At 48.8% G+C, this 22,765-nt stretch overlaps 1 protein-coding gene across 5 annotated transcripts in view; it reads left to right on the top strand.

Moving 5' to 3' along the window:
* LOC119970326 (selenocysteine insertion sequence-binding protein 2-like) overlaps positions 1-22,765 on the top strand; it is a 138,083-nt gene that overhangs the window by 102,526 nt on the left and 12,792 nt on the right. For all 5 annotated transcript variants that reach the window (XM_038804765.1, XM_038804762.1, XM_038804763.1 and 2 more), the window contains 2 exons: positions 2,485-2,639; positions 6,519-6,717. In XM_038804765.1, coding sequence (XP_038660693.1) covers positions 2,485-2,639; positions 6,519-6,717 — 354 coding nt within the window. The remainder of the gene's footprint in view (positions 1-2,484; positions 2,640-6,518; positions 6,718-22,765) is intronic.

Genomic DNA, 22,765 nt, shown 5'->3' with positions numbered 1-22,765 from the left:
TCATTCATTGGCCATCAGCCAAATCAATTAAACCGAGTTACCACTGATGCTGGCAAGTCTGTGAGCACCAGTCAAAATCAGCTCACCCTTCCGGATTTTTTTTTTGTTTGAATTAAAGGCACAGGCCACTAATTCCTTCTGCTTGGGGCTGCCTTAAAGACACATATCCATAAATCGTCCATGGATCAAAAATGTAACGGTAAAAATAAAAGAAGGGGATATAAGGGAATAAAAAACAAGGACTCTTAGAAGATGGATCGAAAACTGGTTGCCAGACGGGAAAGAGTAGAAATAAATGGATCTTTTTCCAAGTGGCAGGCAGTGACTAGTGGGGTACCTCAGGATCAGTGCTCGGACCCCAACTATTCATGATGTATATTAATGATTTAGATGAGGGAACAATATCTCCAAATTTTCAGACAACACAAAGCTGGGTGGGAGAGTGAGCTTTGAGGAGGATGCAGAGATGTTTCAACATGATTTGGACAATTGAGTGAGTGGGCAAATGCATGGCAGATGGGCAAAACCAGGAACGCGGATTATAATCTGGCTATAGATTGAGAGAGGGGAATGTGCAATGAGACTTTGGTGTCATTGTACAATAGTCGCTGAAAGTAAGCATGCAGGTGCAGCAGGCAGTGAAGTTGCAAAATGGTATGTTGGCCTTCATTGAAAGCGGATTTGAATACAGGAGCATGGATGTGTAGTTATACAGGGCCGTGGTGACACAACACCTGGAATATTGTATGAAGTTTTGATCTCCTTATCGGAGGAAAGATGTTCTTACTGTGGATGGACTGCAGCAAAGGTTTACCAGACTGATTCCTGAGATCGCAGAACTGATGTATTAGGGGAGATTGAGTCTGTTAGGATTGCATTCGCTGGCGTTTAGAAGAATGGGGGAGGGGGGAAGACTCATAGAACGACTCATAGAAACCTATAAAATTCCATCAGGACTAGACAGGGTAGATGCAGGAAGGATGCCCCTCATGGCAGTGGAGTCCAGAACCAGCGGTCACAGTCTGAGGATGTGGGGGAGACCATTTAGGACTGAGATAGAGAGAGATTTCTTCACCCCATGAGTCATGAGCCTGTGGAATTCTCTACCACAGAAAGCAGTTGAGGCCAAAACATTGTGGGTGGGATTGTCCATCGCGGGACGCCTGAAATGCGGTCCTTGATGGAGCAGCGAATAAGACGTCGGGGGAAAATCAGGATTGGCACCAGGCACCAATCCGAACTGGATGCTCCAACTCTCCTCCCCCCCCCCCCCCCCCCCCCACGGCAGCGTGAACGAGGCCCACGATGCGCTCTGGCGTAAATGCAAATTTTGCATCTATTTAGCGGGCTTGACGCCCTATGCGCCAGCCTCCCATGATTCTCCGGTCCCCGTATCTGGGAATCACGTTGGTTCGGATCACTTGTGGTCTCTGCCAGCATGGCCCTGTAGTGGTGAACCTCACGGTGGTTGGCTCCCCCAGCCCACTGTGAGAACCACCACACCAGGGCCACGCTGCTAGAGTCGACCCAAAACCATCCGAGGCCACACCCTCCCCAAAAATGCATTGCTTGCCCACTTTTCCTCTACCAGACCGCCCTCCCAACACCCCCAACCCAGGTATCCCAGTAATAGGGCGACCCTCCCACAGGGATCTCTGTAAAATGGGGGCACCCCACAAGGACCCCACAGACACCCCCACCTCACATAGACTCCTCCCTCTTAAATTAGATCCCTGTCTGGAAGCCAGAGAGAAGTCCAGACATGGGCAGTGAGAAGAATTACACCTTGCAGCTCCCCAGGTGTCCATTCCTGGAAAGAGCAGCTGCTGTAACCTGCTACTGCTTGCCAAAGAGCCATTAGCTACAAGCCATTCATTGCTTTATCGTAGTGGTCTGTGATTGACAGCTTCTACGAACCATCTACAACTTTGATCCTTTCATCACCCTTCACGGTTCAGTGGCCTAAGTGGTGAAACCCCAATGTTTATAAACATTAAACACATCAAAGAGAGGCAAGTGCATTCAAAGCACTAAGTACATTCCAATCACTCAAGTATTCTAGTGTTATCCTAGCTTTCTGGTTTTAAGGGGTCTCATTTCAGGACACCCCCCTTCACCCCTATTACAGGTGTCCCTGGGCAGGTCCCCCTATCACTGAGGTCCCTGTGGAAGGGGTCTCTGGGATTTCTTCCTATTACAAGGTCCCTGAGGGGAGGGGTTGGGAGATTTAGTAGCGCCATTTCAACTTATGACAATAACCACCTTGTGAGATACTGCATCACGAAATGCATGAAAGTAAAAGTTGTATGTGTGTTTGTTTTAACTACAAAGGTTTAGATTGCTGAGTGGTAAAGATTCTTGGGCCAGGATAAACCTGACCATTGCATTTGTGAAAAGCAGAATATTGGATTTTTTTTAAAAATCCGGTTATGTTAATAACGTTAAACATCTGCATTTTTTTTGTTTTAAAATGGTTTTCTCCAGGAGGCTTGGATGACGCATTGCATACGATAATTGAAGTTGCCCGTGAACAAGAAATTCCATTTGTCTTTGCTCTTAATCGCAGAGCACTAGGGCGCTGTGTGAACAAAGCAGTTCCTGTTAGTGTGGTTGGAATCTTCAGTTATGATGGTGCTGAGGTTAGTTCAAATCACCTTTCCAGTGGCAAGAACTAAATTTGGTTATTTCGGAATCAATATATTATTTTTAAATAATACAGTATTTTTAAAAAGTGAATTGTATTCTACAAATATCCTTTACTGGAACTGTTTCTGCTGGAGAGTGAAAATGTTGGGCGCGATTCTCCCAAAACGGGAGAAATCGTAAAGCTGCCGTGAAACCAGGGCGGGTTTTACGGCAGCGCGCCCCTTCCCGACCGGGGACCGATTCTGGTCCCCGGTCGGGGCTAGCAGCCCGACGCCGTAGGCTCCGGCAAGACGGGTTTAACGAAAATCGTTAAGCCCGCTTGCCGGAGTTAGCGCCGGCTGACGCGTCATATGACGTCAGCCGCGCATGCGCAGTTTGGAAGACTCCAACCCGCGCATGCGTGGGTGACGTCATCGCGTTTTTGCGCGAAACCCGCGCATGTGCGGGCCGAGTTGCCCCTCAGCCGCCCCGCGAATGGATACTGCGGGGCGGCGGAAGGACAAGTAGTGCGCGGGCATCGGGCCCGCTGCCTGCGATCGGTGGGCACCGATCGCGGGCCCATGGCACCCTTGGCACGGCCGTGGTACGGCCGGGCCAATCGGTGCCATGGTTATTAATAGCGAGTTAGTGACGCCGTTTTTACGAACGGCAAGACCAGGTGTGTTTGCCGTTCGTAAAAACGGCGTAAAGGGCTGGGACTTCGGCCCATCTAACAGCTGAGAATCGCTGCCGGCCGTAAAAAAACAGCGGCAGCGATTCGGGTCGGGACTTCGGCGGGGGGGGGGAGAATAGCGGAAGGGCGGCAAAAATGTCGGGAAGGCCCTCCCGCTATTCTCCCACCCGTCGTGGGGGGCGGAGAATTTTGCCCGTTATATTTCATAATTGTAGGAAATGTTTTAACAATAAGATGTATTTGTTGATTGTAAAGTGTCCTAAATTAATAATGATGTGTAGATGCTGGAGTTGGACTAGGGTGGGCACAGTAAGATGTCTTACAACACCAGGTTAAAGTCCAACTGGTTTGTTTCGAATCACTAGCTTTCGGAGCACTGCTGAATGAAGGTGAATGAAGAGGTGGGTTCCAGAAACACATATACAGACAAAGTTATTAATGCAAGGCGATACTTTGAATGTGAGTCTTTGCAAGTAATTAAGTTTTTACGGGCCTAGATGGAGCGTCTGGAAAGAGGGATAATCCCCCCCCCCCCCCCGCCCTTCCACGAACAGTCCCCCCCCCCCCAACGGATCATTAAAGTCCATATCAAGTTAATTGTTCTTTACTGCAAGTGCGGCACGGTGGCACAGTGGTTAGCACTGCTGCCTCACGGTGCTGAGGACCCGGGTTTGATCCCGGCTCTGGGTCACTGTCCGTGTGGAGTTTGCACATTCTCCCCATGTCTGTGTGGGTCTCACCCCCACAACCCAAAGATGTGCAGGGCAGGTGGATTGGTCACGGTAAAATTGCCCCTTAAATGGAAAAAACTAATTGGGTACTCTAAATTTTAAAAACTCCTGAGCTCATTCTTTCAGACAAATTTGTTTGTGTCCTTCAGCGAATTAAAATAGTGTTCCCTGCCCTGGTATATGACCCATAGTCTGGCCGGGTACAGCATGCCAAACTGCGCCTTACTCTTAAACAGCGTGATTTTGGCCCTGTTAAATTCTGCCTGCTGCTTGGTCAAGTCTGCTTCAATGTCTTGGTACAAGCAGATGGTGCGTCCTTCCCACTTGCATGACTGCGTGTTCTTCACCCACATCGGGATCTGCTTTTTATCCTGGAATCTGTGGAGCCTCACTATCATTGCCCATGGTGGTTCCCCCGACTTGGGTCTCTGTCGGAGCGATCTGTGTGCCCGATATACCTCCAGGGGATTGGCGAAGTCCTCCTTCTCGACAAGTTTTCAGAGCATCGATGCCACAAACTCTGGGCTCCTCCACTCCATGCCTTCTAGTAGCCCAGCAATCCGCAGGTTTTGCATGCAGGACCTGTTTTCTTGGTCATCCACCTTCCCCTTCAGTGCCATCTGGGTCGTGACCAACCTTGCCACCTCGGCTTCGAACGAGGTGTTCCACACCCCTTGGTCCGTGGCTGTACTTTCTAGGTCCCATACCGTTGTCTCTTGGGCCCCCAGTCTCCGCTCTGTTCTGTCCATTGCCTCCTTTATGGAGATCAATGCGGTCTCTATTGCTGACCCCACCATTGCTATGAGGTCCTCTTTCATCGCCCTTCTGTGTTTCTGGAATTCCATTGTGATGAACTCCCATCAGTTTCTCCATCATTGCATGGGTCGGCATTGACTATCCTGTTGGGTCCGCCATGTTCGTTTCTGGGCTGCCACACTGGTTTCCCTGTTCAGAGGTCAAGGTTTTCTTCTCTATGCTCTTACTGTTTTAGTGTCCTAATTGCTGGCCCGTTGACATCCTGGTTGATTAAGCAGTGCATGGGGAGTTAAGCTGGGGAACTGTTCTCACTTTTGGTGCCCATTTGGCAGGGTTAGAAGGTCTAATCAGAAGTTCTTAGGAGAGAACCACCTTTCGTGTGACCGCTCAGCTCATGGCTGCCACCCGAAGTCTGAAAGTGCTCTTAGATGGCCTTATCTTTGATTGATGTGGTACAATCAGCATGATCACATGAGGTGGAAAGTTCAAGGGGATGGTTGGAAAATATTATTTGGGCAATTTACATAGAGGGAGAGATTTAAGGTGGATAAGAAGGCAGTGAATTCAGGATGAGTGAAGATGGAGAGGCAAAAAGCTGGATAATAGTTTGGATATTCATTAACTAATATTATACCACATCTTCTCTATTGAAAACAGTTATGCCAACCTATGTTCTATTTTTCAGTAACTGCCTGGTCTCACTTCTGACTACCATTTTCTGCTGTGAGTGCATTAAAGTCAGTAGGGTATCTTGTACTATTTGTTAGTACCAGCTACAGTAAAACCCCAGAGAAAGTGGTGTGAAAGTGCATTCCAGAAGTGCCCAGAGAGCCGCTTGGTTTTCCAGGGAAATTTTAAACTTGAAACAGAATGTTTTTAATGTAACTTGTTGAGGGTGTCAACCTCTGCACCTCTGTGGAATCTTGCAGGACCAGAGCCCTCCACTACCTGGTTACATGGGTCAACATGGACTATGTTGCCAACTGCACATTGGAATCAGCTGCTCTCATTGTCAGGTCCTCAACTGCACTTAGGTTTGTTCTATCCTTTCATGGCTAAGCCAGCATTTTTGTTGCCCATTCTTAATTTCCCTCGAGTAGGTGGTGTAGCAGAAGTGTACTCTGTCTACATTTGGCTCGTTTTTACTCTGTCAGGCAGATTGTGAGCGATCTTACTGGCATAGGATAGCAGCTTGTTTGCTGAACTAAAACTGCAAACCTCTTCTAGGGAAAAAGGCTATTTGAAGCAAGACTAAACAGCTTTAATGGATTAAATTAAACAAGTTGAACCATCTTAAAATGATGGCTGTTTTCAGCGATAATATTGGGTGACAAAAGTAAGTGTAATTTGTATGTTCAGAAATAATGTTTTGATCAATTTCTTGGAAGATAGGAGTCCAGAAGGGTAACTTTCTGGGCCATATTTGTAGTCTAATCCAGAAATCTAATAAACAAGTGCTACATTAAAGAGTTAAATTATTTGGTAATTTGCTATGATATTTCACTAATAAAATATATATTACTGAAAATATTACTTCACATTATTTCATATTACTTCACTTCATTTTCTGTTGGAAATTACATTTTTCGGAGATGAAATCTGCTTGAGCCAGTTTTAAAAGTGAATTTAAATGTGTTGGACTACTAAAAAGAGATTCACTCTATCACTAATCAATATTGTGATATACTTTTATTGTATATTTCACTCAACAGAACCAGTTTCATCAAATGATTGAACTCACTGAAGAAGCTCGAAATGCATATCAGGACATGCTTAATTCCCTAGAGCAAGAACTTACGGCAGGTGAAGAAAATTCAGCGGAGCCATTGTGCAATCTGACAGAGGATAGCACGGTTGCTTTGGATAGAGTGACCTCTCAATCTTTTTCTGAAGCCAGTGAACCAGAATATGGTACGTTTTTCTGTGTCATAAGAACTAGGAGCAGGAGTAGGCCATCTGGCCCCTCGAGCCTGCTCCGCCATTTAATGAGATCATGGCTGATCTTTTGTGGACTCAGCTCCACTTTCCGGCCTGAACACCATAACCCTTAATCCCTTTATTCTTCAAAAAACTATCTATCTTTACCTTAAAAACATGTAATGAAGGAGCCTCAACTGCTTCACTGGGCAAGGAATTCCATAGATTCACAACCCTTTGGGTGAAGAAGTTCCTCCTAAACTCAGTCCTAAATCTACTTCCCCTTATTTTGAGGCTATGTCCCCTAGTTCTGCTTTCACCCGCCAGTGGAAACAACCTGCCCGCATCTATCCTATCTATTCCCTTCATAATTTTAAATGTTTCTATAAGATCCCCCCTCATCCTTCTAAATTCCAACGAGTACAGTCCCAGTCTACTCAACCTCTCCTCATAATCCAATCCCTTCAGCTCTGGGATTAACCTAGTGAATCTCCTCTGCACACCCTCCAGCGCCAGTACGTCCTTTCTCAAGTAAGGAGACCAAAACTGAACACAATACTCCAGGTGTGGCCGCACTAACACCTTATACAATTGCAACATAACCTCCCTAGTCTTAAACTCCATCCCTCTAGCAATGAAGGACAAAATTCCATTTGCCTTCTTAATCACCTGTTGCACTTGTAAACCAACCTTCTGTGACTCATGCACTAGCACACCCAAGTCTCTCTGAACAGCGGCATGCTTTAATATTTTATCGTTTAAATAATAATCCCGTTTGCTGTTATTCCTACCAAAATGGATAACCTCACATTTGTCAACATTGTATTCCATCTGCCAGACCCGAGCCCATTCACTTAACCTATCCAAATCCCTCTGCAGACTTCCAGTATCCTCTGCACTTTTCGCTTTACCACTCATCTTAGTGTCATCTGCAAACTTGGACACATTGCCCTTGGTCCCCAACTCCAAATCATCAATGTAAATTGTGAACAATTGTGGGCCCAACACGGATCCCTGAGGGACACCACTAGCTACTGATTGCCAACCAGAGAAACACCCATTTATCCCAACTCTTTGCTTTCTATTAATTAACCAATCCTCTATCCATGCTACTACTTTACCCTTAATGCCATGCATCTTTATCTTATGCAGCAACCTTTTGTGTGGCACCTTGTCAAAGGCTTTCTGGAAATCCAGATATACCACATCCATCGGCTCCCCGTTATCTACTGCACTGGTAATGTCCTCAAAAAATTCCACTAAATGAGTTAGGCACGACCTGCCTTTTACGAACCCATGCTGCGTCTGCCCAATGGGACAATTTCTATCCAGATGCCTCGCAATTTCTTCCTTGATGATAGATTCCAGCATCTTCCCTATTACCGAAGTTAAATTTCCTGCTTTCTGCCTACCTCCCTTTTTAAACAGTGGCGTCACGTTTGCTAATTTCCAATCCACCGGGACCACCCCAGAGTCTAGTGAATTTCGGTAAATTATCACTAGTGCATCTGCAATTTCCCTAGCCATCTCTTTTAGCACTCTGGGATGCATTCCATCAGGGCCAGGAGACTTGTCTACCTTTAGCCCCATTAGCTTGCCCATCACTACCTCCTTAGTGATAACAATCCTCTCAAGGTCCTCACCTGTCATAGCCTCATTTCTATCAGTCGCTGGCATGTTATTTGTGTCTTCCACTGTGAAGACCGACCCAAAAAACCTGTTCAGTTCCTCAGCCATTTCCTCATTTCCCATTATTAAAACTCCCTTCTCATCCTCTAAAGGACCAATATTTACCTTAGCCACTCTTTTTTGTTTTATATATTTGTAAAAACTTTTACTGCCGTGGTATAACACCAATCAAACCTTCTTCACAGCGTATTTATAGGGATTCTCCCGTACTTTTATAATGTGAGATATTACTTAAATTATGATCATGCATGAAGGCAATACCTTCATACCTCGTTATGAATTTAAATCATTAGTCTGCAACAGTGATTATAGAACAAATTGAATTTGTATATCGTCTGGCTTTAGAAATGTTTAAATTAAAGTTCTTCCTCCTCACCAAGGTACTAAGGGAGTAGGATGTATGGAAGTAAATTCTCTAGATATTGTAAAATCTAGCGAATTTGTTGTAAATAAGTCACACCTGAGATTTTTAGACAACAACTTGTATTTTGTAGCACCGTTAACATTATAAAACATCCCAACGTGCTCCACAAAGACATTATAAAACAAAATATGTCATCAAGCCCAATAAGGATATATATGGGGAAATGACCATAAACCTAGCCAAAGATAGGTTTTAAGGTTTGTCTTAAAGGAAGAAAGTGAGGTGGAGACACAGAGGTCGAGAGAGAAAATTCCAGAGCTTAGTCCGAGGCAGCTGAAGACATAGTGACCAATGGTGGAGCAATTAAAATTGGCAATGCCCAAACAACTGGAATTAACAGAGTGTGGTTATTTTGGAGAGTTGTAGGGCTGGACGAGATTTCAGGAGGAACCAAACCAGGAAGAGATTTGAATAAAGGATGAACATTTTAAAATTGAGACTTTGTTGAACCAGGAGCCAGCATTGGGGTGATGTTTGAACAACATTTGGTCCAAGTTAGGACACAGGCAGCAGAAGTTTGGATAAGTTAATGTTTACAGAGGGTAAGCTTTTGGAGGCTGGTCAAGAGTGTTACATTCAAGATTCTCTAGATTGGTTCCTGAGGGTTGTCATATGATTGGAGTCTGAGTAAGTTGGGCCTGCGCTTTTGAGATGATCTCTTTGAAACATACAAGATACAGAAGAGAGTTGACAGGATAGGTACAAAGAGGTTGTTTCCTCTGGCTGGGGAATCTAGAACTTAGGGACACAACTCGGGATAAGGGGTTGCACATTTAATACTGAGATGAGGAGAAATTTGTTCACTGAAAAGGCTGTGAATCTTTGGAATTGCGCACCTCAGGGAATTGAATGCAAAATTAGCGTGGTTATACTTCAGTGTGTGGCCTTACTAGCGCTCCGTATGACTGGTGCACTTTATTTATTTATTAATTTTAAAATATTTTTATTCTCCATTTTCACATTTTCTTCAGAATTTACACCCCACCAACAAACAGTAAACGGTAACGAATACAATGTCAATCCCCCTACCAACAACAACGATCCCATCCTCCCACCATCCCCCAAACAACGGCCCACCTGACAATATAAGCATAAAATAAAACTAAATCTCCCAAGGAGGAAAAAAGGAATCAGGAATCACCCCTGGTCACCGTTGACATATATAGTCCAACCCCCCCCTAATATTCAATGCCATCCAATCCCCGAAAGAGTACTGTGAATGGCACCCATGAATTGTAGACACCCTCCCAGACTCCTGCCCTCCACTTCCGCTTGTAAACTCCTCCCCCCAACCTCGATTCCTTCCCCCAACATTTCACCCCAGCTAGACTCACCAAAACCTGTTCCCCAGGCTCCGATGGCCGCAGCCCCTCCCCCCACCTCACTCCCGTTCACGGAGGCGACCACCCGGGTCTCCCTCCCCCTTGCCAATCCCAGGAAAACCAAGAAATCCCCTTTCACACACAACCCCAGCATACACACCCAAGCCCCAAAGAACCATCATTGCAAATGAAAGTCCCAACTCTTCCCTTGTCCAAATATACAGCTTTGACTCATTTAGTATATACACCAACACGCAGTGACAAAATAAAGTTACATGAGGCTACATTGGTACACGACCCGCTCTCAGTCCCATTTCTCAATTCTGCCACAGTCCTTCTGCCTCCGCAAAATCCTCCGCCGCTTCTGCCGTCCCAAAATAAAAATCTTTGGATTTGTAGGTCACCCTCACCTTAGCTGGATATACTATGCCGCACTGCACCTTGCTGATGTACAGTAACCTTCTTCACCCGGCTGAAGGCAGCCCGCCTCCTTGCCAGCTCCACCGTAAAGTCCTGGTATATGCATATACCAGCTCCAGCCCACTGCACCACCCGCTTCTGCTTTGCCCAGCAAGGACCTTCTCCTTCACGCTGTACCTACGGAAACACACAGTTACTACTCTTGGCGGCTCACTTGCCTTTGGTATAGGCCTCCACGACCGATAAGCCCGATCCAGTTCGTATCGAAAGGGATCGTCCCCCTCCCCCAATAGCTCCGCTAACATCGCGGCAAAATACTCCGTCGGCCTCGGGCCTTTCACCCCTTCGGGCAGACCCACGATCCCCAGATTCTGCCACCTGGATCTGTTTTCCAGGTCTTCCATTTTGGCTCGCAGACCCTTCTTGGTCTCTGTCACCTTCCGCATCGAGGTGAGTTGCTCACTGTGCTGCAATAATACCTCTTCCACTTCCTTCAGTGTCTCACCTTGCTCCCGCACCTCCGCCGCTACGCCTGATACCGCCGCCCTCACCGGGCAATCGCCTCCTCCACCATCACTTTCAATACCGTCCCCATCTCCTTCTTCATCGCTTCCATGTGCTTTGTGAGCTGTTTTTCAAGTTCCACAACCATCACTTTGGTCATTTCTTCTGCTGTGAGCGGTGCGGCCTCCCCTGGTGCTCCAACCTCCGCTTTCCTTACAGTTCCTGCGCTGGCTTTTCCACTCACCAGCGGACTTTCATTAACCTCCTTTTTCATGCTGTTTTTTTCCCAAGCTTGGACATTTCTCCTCCCTGTGCCTTCTTAAAGCTTTTACAGCCTTCCCTGTGCCTTCTTAAAGCTTTTACAGCCTTCGTTGCCAGGCGTTAAAACCCAAAATGTCTATTCCCGAGCGGGAGCCCTCCAGTGTGCGGCTGCCTCCCGCCCACCGTCACCGGGAGTCGCCCTGGAGCGATTTAAGAAAGGTTGTAAATGCTTTGGACAGGCTAGGCTTGTAGCCACTGGAATTTAGAAGAGTCAAAGACTACTTAATTTAAACAAACAAGACCCTAAGGGGCATTGTCAGGGTGGATAAGTGGTTCTCTTGTGGGAAAATCTAGAACTGCGTGGTCCTTGTTTAAAAATAGGGATCGCCCATTTAAAACAGAGGTGAGGCGAAAAAAATTTGTGTTGAGAGTTTTTGAAACTCTCTTCCTGAAAAGGCAGTGGAAGCAGCATCTTTGAATATTTTTAAAGCTGAGGTGGATAGATTCTTGGTAAGCAAGGGAATGATAGGCTATCAGGGATAGGCTGGGTGCAGAGTTGAGGTTACAACCAGTTCAACCATGATTTTGTTAAGTGCAGAGCAGGCTCAAGAGGACGAATGGCCTACTCCTGATCCTTGTTCGATGTGTGTGTGAAACAGACAGATTTTTGGTCCCTCAAGGAGTCGAGGGATATGAGGAGTGAACAAGAAAATTGAGTTGAAGCTGAGGATCAGTCATGATCAGTGCTCATTAACACTCAGTTTGGGTTCTGCCAGGATCACTCAGCTCCTGACCTCATTACAGCCTTGGTTCGAGCATGGACTAAAGAGATAAACTGGTGAGGTAATTATGACTGCCCTTGGCATCGAAGCAGCATTTGACCGAGTGTGGCATCTAGGACCCCTAACAAAACTGAAGTCAGTGGAAAACTCTCCACTCGTTGGAGTCATACCTGGCACAAAGGACGCTGGTTGTGATTTTTGCAGGTCAATCATCTCCGTTCCAGGACATCACAGGAGTTGCTCAAGTAGTGTCCAAACTCCAACCATCTTCTGTTGTTTTGTAAATGACACAAAAGCAGAAAATACTGGACAATCTCAGCAGATCTGACAGCATCTGTGGAGAGAAAAGGGAGCTAATGTTTCGAGTCTGGATGGCTCTGTCAAAGCTGGTCTAGCGAATGGCAGAGCAGGCTCAAGCAGTCACCTATTTCCCGTGTTCTTATATTCAAGAACTTGAGAAGAAAGAATGGCTGGTGTTGCTCGTTATGCTCTCTCCTTAATTTGCTCTGTTTTAATTATGCTAGCTCAAGAGTCGCCAGGTATCCTTTCGATACCGCCACAAGGTTCAAAACCGAATACTGATCAGAGACTCAATACACCAGTTAGTAAGTTTGAAATCAATGCACATTTATTTTTATTTTTTTTAAATAATTTTTATTAAGATTTTCACAAAATATAAATAACAAAACAACCATGGTAAAAACCCAAGAACAACATCCACCCAACTACAAAAACAAAAAAAAAAGCAAACAACAAAAAGGAAAGCGATAACACCCGCCACATCCAACAAACCCATGTACACAGTTCTCCCTCCCACCGAACTAAATCCCCCCCCCCCCCCCGGGTTGCTGGTGCTGCCGGCCTATTTCCCTAGCGTTCCGCCAGTAAGTCCAAGAAAGGCTGCCACCGCCTAAAGAACCCTTGTACTGATCCCCTCAGGGCAAATTTCACCTTCTCCAATTTGATGAACCCTGCCATATCATTGATCCAGGCCTCCACGCTTGGGGGCCTCGCATCCTTCCACTGAAAAAGAATCCTCCGCCGGGCTACTAGGGACGCAAAGGCCAGGACACCGGCCTCTTTCGCCTCCTGCACTCCCGGCTCCACTGCAACTCCAAAAATTGCGAGTCCCCAGCCTGGCTTGACCCTGGATCCCACCACCCTCGACACCGTCCTTGCTACCCCCTTCCAAAACTCCCCCAGCGCTGGGCACGCCCAAAACATATGGGCGTGGTTCGCTGGGCTCCCCGAGCACCTAGCACACCTGTCTTCGTCCCCGAAAAACCTACTCATCCTCGTCCCAGTCATGTGGGCCCTATGCAGCACCTTGAACTGTATGAGGCTAAGCCTCGCACAGGAAGAGGAGGAATTCACTCTCCAGGGCATCCGCCCACGTCCCCTCCTCAATCTCCTCACCCAGCTCCTCTTCCCATTTACCCTTCAGTTCCTCCACCGAGGCCTCGTCTATCTCCTGCATTACCCGGTATATGTCCGAAATCCTCCCTCCTCCAACCCACACCCCCGAGAGCACCCTGTCCCGTACCCCACGTGGGGGCAACAAGGGGAACCCCTCCACCTGCCGCCTGGCAAACGCCGTAACCTGCATGTACTGAAACATGTTCCCCGGGGGGGGAGCCCAAACTTCCCCTCTAACTCCCCCAAGCTCGCGAATCTCCCCTCCACAAACAGATGCCTCAACCTCCTAACACCTACCCTGTGCCAGCCCAGAAATCCGCCATCAATGCTCCCTGGGACAAACCGATGGTTCCCCCGTATCGGGGCCGCCATCGAGCCCCCCCACTTCTCCCCTATGCAGTCTCCATTGCCCCCAAATTTTGAGGGTAGCCGCCACCACCGGGCTCATGGTATACCTCGTTGGAGGGAGCGGCAACGACGCCGTTCCCAGCGCTTCCAGGCTCATGCCCACACAGGACGTCACCTCCATCCTCTTCCATGCTGCCCCTTCCACGTCCATTACCCACTTACGCACCATCGCTGCGTTGGCAGCCCAATAGTACCCACATAGGTTGGGCAGCGCCAGCCCCCCCTATCCCTGCCCTGTTCCAAGAACACTCTTCTCACCCTCGGAGTCCCATGCTCCCACACAAATCCCGTAATACTCCCGTTGACCCTCCTAAAAAAGGCCTTCGGGATAAGGATGGGGAGGCACTGGAACAGGAACAAAAGCCTCGGGAGCACCGTCATCTTAACGGACTGCACCCTCCCTGCCAGTGACAGCGGTAACATATCCCACCATTTGAACTCCTCCTCCATCTGCTCCACCAACCTTGTGCAGGGCCCCCCAGCTCCCAGCCACCTGGACTCCTAGGTACCTGAAGCTCTTCCCTGCCTGCTTCAGTGGGAGCCTACCAATCCCCTCCTCCTGATCCCCCGGGTGCACCATGAACAACTCGCTCTTGCCCAGGTTCAGCTTATACCCAGAGAAGCCCCCAAATTCACTAAGAATCCTCATCACCTCCGGCATCCCCCCCACCGGGTCCGCCACATACAGCAACAGGTCGTCCGCATAAAGCGACACTTGATGCTCCTCCCCACCCCGCACCAGGCCCCTCCAGTTCCCTGACTCCCTCAGCGCCATGGCCAGGGGCTCAATTGCCAACGCAAAGAGCAAGGGGGACAGGGGACACCCCTGTCTCGTCCCCCGGTACAACCGAAAGTACTCCGACCTCCTCCTAATCGTGGCTACACTCGCCATCGGGGCCGCATAGAGCAACCTCACCCAACGGACAAACCCCTCCCCAAACCCAAATCTTTCCAACATCTCCCACAGATACCCCCACTCAACCCTATCAAAGGCCTTCTCCGCATCTAATGCCACCACTATCTCCGCCTCCCCTTCCACAGCCAGCATCATAATAACGTTGAGGAGCCTTCGTACGTTTGTACTCAACTGGCTTCCCTTCACAAACCCCGTCTGGTCCTCGTGAATGACCCCCGGCACATAATCCTCTATTCTTGTGGCTAGGATCTTTGCCAGCAGCTTGGCGTCTACATTTAGCAGCGAGATCGGCCTCTATGACCCACACTGCAGAGGGTCCTTGTCCCGCTTCAGGATCAAGGAAATCAGCGCCCGGACCACGTTAAAGGTCCGGACCAACATGGGGCCCAACAGGTCCGCATACCTTTTATAAAATTCGTCCGGAAACCCATCCAGCCCCGGCGCCTTCCCCGACTGCATGCACCCTATCCTTTTAACCACCTCCTCCAACTCAATCGGCGCCCCCAGTCCCTCCACCTGCCCCTCCTCCACCCTCGGAAATCGCAGCTTGTCCAAGAAGCGCCCCATTCCACCCCCTTCCACCGGGGGTTCAGACCGGTACAGTTCCCCATAGAAGTCTCTGAAGACCCCATTAACGTCTACCCCCCTCCGCACCACCTTCCCAGCTCTATCCGTCACTCCCCCAATCTCCCTGGCCGCGTCCCGCTTTCGGAGCTGGTGTGCCAGCATCCTGCTCGCCTTCTCCCCATATTCATACACCGCCCCCTGTGCTTTCCTCCACTGAGCTTCCGCCTTTCTGGTAGTCAATAGGTCGAACCTGGCCTGAAGGCTACGCCTCTCCCCCAGCAATCCCTCGTCCGGAGCCTCCGCATATCTCCTATCCACCCTCACCATCTCCCCTATCAGTCTCTCCCTCTCCCTCTGCTCCCCCCTCTTCCTATGGGTTCGGATGGAAATCAACTCCCCTCTAATCACCACCTTCAATGCCTCCCAGACCGTCCCCACTCGGACCTCCCCGTTATCTTTGGCCTCAAGGTACCTCTCAATACACCCCCGAACCCTCCCGGCCACCTCCTCATCTGCCATCAGCCCCACCTCAAAGCGCCAGAGAGGACGTTGGTCCCGCTCCTTCCCCAGCCCGAAGTCCACCCAGTGCGGGGCATGATCCGAAATGGCAATGGCAGAGTATTCAACATCCTCCACCCTCGAAACCAGCCCCCTGCTCAGGACAAAAAAAATCAATCCTCAAATAGGCCTTATGCACGTGGGAGAAAAACAAGTACTCCCTGGACCTTGGCCTCGCAAACCTCCAGGGATCCACCCCTCCCATCTGATCCATAAATCCCCTCAACACCTTAGTCGCCGCTGGCCTCCTACCCATCCGGCACTTGGATCGATCCAATGGGAGATCCAGCACCGTGTTGAAATCCCCCCCCCCCCCCCCCCCCCCCCCCATCCCCATGATCAGGCCCCCTCCAGGTCCGGAATGCGGCCCAACATGCGCCGCATAAACACCACATCGTCCCAATTTGGGGCGTAAACATTCACCAACACCACCCGCTCCCCCTGCAGCTTACCACTCACCATCACATACCTCCTGCCACTGTCAGCCACCACATTTAATGCCTCAAACGACACCCTCTTTCCCACCAGGATCGGCGCCACCCGATTCTTCTCATCCAGCCCTGAATGAAATACTTGGCCCACCCATCCCTTCCTCAGCCGAACCTGGTCCGCCACTTTCAGGTGTGTCTCTTGGAGCATGGCCACATCCGCCTTCAGCCCCTTCAAGTGCGCAAACACCCGGCCCCGTTTGACCGGCCCATTCAGCCCCCTCACATTCCAGGTTATCAGCTAGATCAGAGGGCTCCCTGCCCCCCTCCCCTGCCGATTAGCCATAACCCATCCCCTGCCCACCACTGGCCAGCGTCCCCCGCTCGCCCAGTTCCTGGCCATTTCAGCAGCAACCCGGTACCCCCCTCTTTCCCCCCCCCCCCCCCTTCAGGCTCAGCCCCCTCCTAGCCGCGCCCCTCCCTTCATAGCACTCCCGTGAGCCAGCTAACTTCTGCTGACCCCGGCGACTCCCGCCATACCTCCAACTCCTCCCCACGTGGGACTACTCCTCCTTCATGCCCATCAGCAGGCCCTCCTCCCCCCCCCCGCTCTTGCGCGAGAAAATAACAGCCAGAAACGGCCCGCGCTCCTCAGCCCCGACTCCGCCCCCATCATCCCACAGCGCGGGAAACCAGAGAAAAGCCCGCGCTTTCACCCTGCCCAGCCCCGCCCCCTCTAGGGCAACTCCCATTGCCAGTCCCCACCACCAGTTCCCCACACTCCCAGTTTACCTCCTTGCCCGAACCCGTCCACCAGACCCATATAAAAAGACATAACAACATCGCCCCACCCACCCTAAAGCCAACCCACATCTTGCATTAAACAGAGAACCCCCCTCCAGAGCAAAAATCAAACACAATTACATTATCATACAAAATACCCCATCTTGGACCCTCAGTTTGAGTCCAGTTTCTCGGCCTGCACAAAGGCCCACGCCTCCTCCGGGGACTCAAAATAATGGTGCCGGTCCTTGTAGGTGACCCACAGACGAGCCGGCTGCACCATGCCAAACTTCACGCTCCGTCTGTGGAGCACCGCCTTCGTCCGGTTGAACCCGGCCCTCCGCACTCCAGTCCTGGAAGATCCGCAACTCCGTGTTCTCCCACTTGTTGCTCCGCTCCTTCTTGGCCCACTGGAGCACGCACTCACGATCAATGAACCGGTAAAACCGCACCAACACCGTCCGCGGCGGCTCATTCTGCTTGGGCCTCCTAGCCAGAATTCTGTGGGCCCCCTCCAACTCCAGGGGTCCCTGGAAGGACCCAACTCCCATCAATGAGTTCAGCATAACGACCACATAGGCCGCCAGGTCCAACCCCTCCAGCCCCTCCGTGAGGCCCAGGATCCGCAAATTCTTCCGCCTCGACCGGTTGTCCAGCTCCTCGAACCGCTCCTGCCAGCTTTTATGGAGCGTCTCGTGCATCTCCACCTTCCCCGCGACGGCCACATCCTCCCTTTCGGAGGCCTGCTGCTGCAGCTCCCGGATCGTGGTCCCTGGGCTATATGAGTCTCCATCAGCTCTCTGGTGGTAGCCTTCAACGACTCCAGCAGCTCCACCTTAAGCTCCTGGAAGCAGCACAGCAGAGTCTCCTGCTGCTCCTGCGCCCACTGCCTCAGATCCTCGAGGGCTCTGCTGGCCGCCATTTTGCTTCTCTTCCCCCGCTTTTCCAGGGGCTCGTTCTTGTTTTTCTTCTTACCCCACTCCTGGTCCGGACCATAGGAACTTAGGGATCTACTCCAGACCCCTTCCCACGTCGGGATTCGTCGACGAAGTTCCGTTGGGGGCCCTGAAAAGAGCCCCAAAGTCCGTTATTAGCGGGAGCTGCCGAACGTGCGGCTTAGCTCCGCATTGCCGCCACGGAAGTCCAATGCACATTTATTTACGCATACAGTCAATTATACTCATGCACAAACTCTACTCACTAAACTATCACTACTACTACAAGCCTATACTTAGCTTCGGGTGCCCACTCAGTCAGAGGAACAATGGCCGTTGTCTGGTTCTGAGGCTGCTGGCATCGAACTTGTATGGAATAGTAGCTAGGAGCGCCTATCTCGTAGCGTGCGTTGACTTTAGACTTACTTGTCTGATGCTTGGCGGGTCTCTTGTTGCTGAGAGCCAAGGCCAAGATGATGAAGAAGAAGAGGGCGATCTGTCTTGGGGGCTCCTTTTAATACCCCAAAGTGGCTTCGCGCTCTTTTGGGCGGTCCTTGAACTTGGCCCCAATTAATTGGACCATGTCCTAATCATCTGTATTGATTTTCTCCAATAAAGAGGTGGTTGCTTAATCGCTGGGCGGGCCCTAGGTGACCGTTGGTCTGCCTTTGTTTTAGTCTCCACTGGTGCCGGGGAGTCTGCTCTGGTATTGTTTGCTTAAATGTTTCTCTTTTGTCCCCGGAGGTAGCTCATTACTATGCTAATGGCTTGTAGTTTCGGTCTTGTCTGGGAGCTGCAAACTCCAATCCACAGACAAACCTTGCACCTGCTTGTTTTCTTAGCATTGTCCAATTTTCCTTTTACTCTCTGCAAGTGTCCATTTTGAAATCTGGACGTGGCCACCCCAGGTGGCTACACTGGCGATGGGACAGTAGGTTGCAGGAAAAGCTCAAGGGATGCTTTTTGAAGAGGGTCACTGACAGCAAATTTGAATGAGAGAGAGACAGAATCTGAGTCTAAATGTTGGTGATCATTACAATCAGAAACACAAGCTAGGTGGTCAGTAATTTAGTAGGATTGAGAGTGCTAGAAATGGATCTTGTGTTCAAGTTGAATTCTGAGAGGATATGAGGAGAGATAGAAACTAGAAGGAAACCAGTTCATGGGCTAGGATATGGGGGGGGGGGAGCCTTGGAGGAAATTTGGCCAGCTGGGTTGGGGGAAGGTAAAGGCGTTACAGCGGCAGCTAATCAGATGGTCTTAATTTTGGTGGTGATCTTGGGGGAAGACTGTAGCATTGCGGTATTGTCACTGGACTAGTAATCCAGAGGTTCAGTTTGATGCTGGAGACATGGGTTCAATTTAAAATTCAACTAAATCTGGAATTAGAAGCTAGTCTTGGTACGGGCGAGTGTGTAAAATCCCATCTGGCTCCCTAATGCCCTTTCGGAAAAGAAATCTGCCATCCTTACTTGGTCTAGCCGACAGTGACTACAGACCCACAGCAATGTTTGGTGACTCTTTACTGCCTTCTGATATGGCTTCTCAGTTCAGGGGCAACAAATGCTGGTCTTGCCAGCGTTGCCCGCATCATCTCTTCACACAGTTTTTGAAAGATTGCTTGCAGTAGAGAAAGAAGCCACGTGAACCTTTGTATTCCAGGATCATCCTGGGAAGGTAACTAGTTTTCACAGATGAGAGTTAAGACTCATTAGAATTTTGAACCAGTTGTTTGCCATTTCCATTCAGGTTTGTGTCCCTTCGATTTAGAACAGAGTTGAGGGCCTTACTGGAGAAAAGGCCACGGTGGGAGAGACTGATGGTTATAATGGGGACTAGGACATCAATGGCAGAGTGAGGGTATTGGTAGCTGATAAATGTTCTGATGAATGAAGGGCCAAAGGCCGAATAATTAAGAATGTCAGTGTGCAGTTATAGTTGAATTGGAGAAGAGCTATTTTTGAGCTCCACAAAATAGATTATTTTACAACCTCATGATTTATTTTTTTTAAACCCTTAAATTCCAGGCAAGACCATGTCTCCAGGCTTTTATTCAGCACCTCTCACAAATGCTGAAACAAACTGTGATGTCAATTGTAAACTACAAATGTTAAATGCTGAAAGCCACATAAAATAAGACAATATTGCTATTCACATGACATACGTTTCCTTTTTTCCATCCTTTATTTCTTTGGTCCATTTGTACTATTTTAATTTAAGTTAATCTGACCTGTAAATTCCAAACTTTTATGTAAACGTTTTAATTATGATGAGCAAGTAAACTCCATAGCAGTCCCTAAAACCCACATGCACCCAAATGATTAATTTAAGTTTAACCCTGATATTAAAGCATTAAGACCATATGATACAGGAGTAGAATTAAGCCATTGAGTCCACTATGCCACTCGATCATGGCGGAATGTTTCTCATTCCCATTCTCCTGCCTTCTTCTCATAATCCCTGATCCTTTTATTAATCAAACTCTAACTTGGCTTCCACAATCTTCTGCGGCAATGAGTTCCACAGATTCACCATCCTCTGGCTGAAGAAATTCCTCCTCATCTCAGTTTTAAAGGTTCGCCCTTTCAGTCTATCCTGGAAAAGACCCCTTTATCCCTACTCTCTGCCTTCGACCAGTTAGCCAATCCTCTAACCATGCCAGCACTTTGCTCTAACACCATGGGCTCTTATCACATTTAGCAGCCTCCTGTACAGCACCTTGTCAAAGGCCTTCTGGAATTCCAAATAGACAACGCCCACTGGCTGTTCTTTGTCTAACTTCCTTATTACCTCCTCAAAGAATTCTAACAGGATTTATCAGGTATGACCCCCCCCCCAACCCCCCTTTTGATGAAGCCGTGCTGACTCAGCACTATTTTACCCTGCACCTCCAAGTACTCCGCAATTTCACCCTTAACAATGGCCTCCCTAAAATCTTACCAATAACCAGCCTATAATTTTATATAGAACATAGAACGATACAGCGCAGTACAGGCCCTTCGGCCCACGATGTTACACCGACATGGGAAGTCAAAAACTAAAGGCCATCTAACCTACACTATGCCATTATCATCCATATGCTTATCCAATAAACTTTTAAATGCCCTCAATGTTGGCGAGTTCACTACTGTTGCAGGTAGGGCATTCCACGGCCTCACCACTCTTTGCGTAAAAAACCTACCTCTGACGTCTGTCCTATATCTATTACCCCTCAATTTAAGACTATGTCCCCTCGTGCTAGCCACCTCCATCCGCGGGAGAAGGCTCTCACTGTCCACCCTATCTAATCCTCTGATCATTTTGTATGCCTCTATTAAGTCACCTCTTAACCTTCTTCTCTCTAACGAAAACAACCTCAAGTCCATCAGCCTTTCCTCATAAGATTTTCCCTCCATACCAGGCAACATCCTGGTAAATCTCCTCTGCACCCGTTCCAAAGCTTCCACGTCCTTCCGATAATGAGGCGACCAGAACTGTACGCAATACTCCAAATGCGGCCGTACCAGAGTTTTGTACAGCTGCAACATGACCTCATGGCTCCGGAACTCAATCCCTCTACCAATAAAGGCCAACACACCATAGGCCTTCTTCACAACCCTATCAACCCAGGTGGCAACTTTCAGGGATCTATGTACATGGACACCGAGATCCCTCTGCTCATCCACACTGCCAAGAATTTTACCATTAGCCAAATATTCCGCATTCCTGTTATTCTTTCCAAAGTGAATCACCTCACACTTCTCGACATTAAACTCCATTTGCCACCTCTCAGCCCAGCTCTGCAGCTTATCTATGTCCCTCTGTAACCTGCAACATCCTTCCACACTGTCTACAACTCCACCGACTTTAGTGTCGTCTGCAAATTTACTCACCCAACCTTCTGTGCCCTCCTCTAGGTCATTTATAAAAATGACAAACAGCAACGGCCCCAGAACAGATCCTTGTGGTACGCCACTCGTAACTGAACTCCATTCTGAACATTTGCCATCAACCACCACCCTCTGTCTTCTTTCAACTAGCCAATTTCTGATCCACACCTCTAAATCACCCTCAATCCCCAGCCTCCGCATTTGCTGCAACAGCCGACCGTGGGGAACCTTATCAAACGCTTTACTGAAATCCATATACTCCACATCAACTGCTCTACCCTCGTCTACCTGTTCGGTCACCTTCTCAAAGAACTTGATAAGGTTTGTGAGGCATGACCTACCCTTCACAAAACCATGCTGACTATCCCTAATCATATTATTCCTATCTAGATGATTATAAATCGTATCTCTTATAATCCTCTCCAAGACTTTACCCACAACAGACATGAGGCTCACCGGCCTATAGTTACCGGGGTTATCTCTACTCCCCTTCTTGAACAAAGGGACCACATTTGCTCTCCTCCAGTCCTCTGGCACTATTCCTGTAGCCAATGATGACCTAAAAATCAAAGCCAAATCTCAGCAATCTCTTCCCTGGCTTCCCAGAGAATCCTAGGATAAATCCCATCAGGCCCCGGAGACTTATCTATTTTCACCTTGTCCAGAATTGCCAACACTTCTTCCCTACGCACCTCAATGCCATCTATTCTAATAGCCTGGGTCTCAGCATTCTCCTCCACAACATTATCTTTTTCCTGAG

The sequence above is a fragment of the Scyliorhinus canicula genome, chromosome 8, assembly GCF_902713615.1.
Source record: "Scyliorhinus canicula chromosome 8, sScyCan1.1, whole genome shotgun sequence".
NCBI lineage: Eukaryota > Metazoa > Chordata > Chondrichthyes > Carcharhiniformes > Scyliorhinidae > Scyliorhinus > Scyliorhinus canicula.
This window is presented reverse-complemented; position numbering and strand designations above follow the sequence as displayed.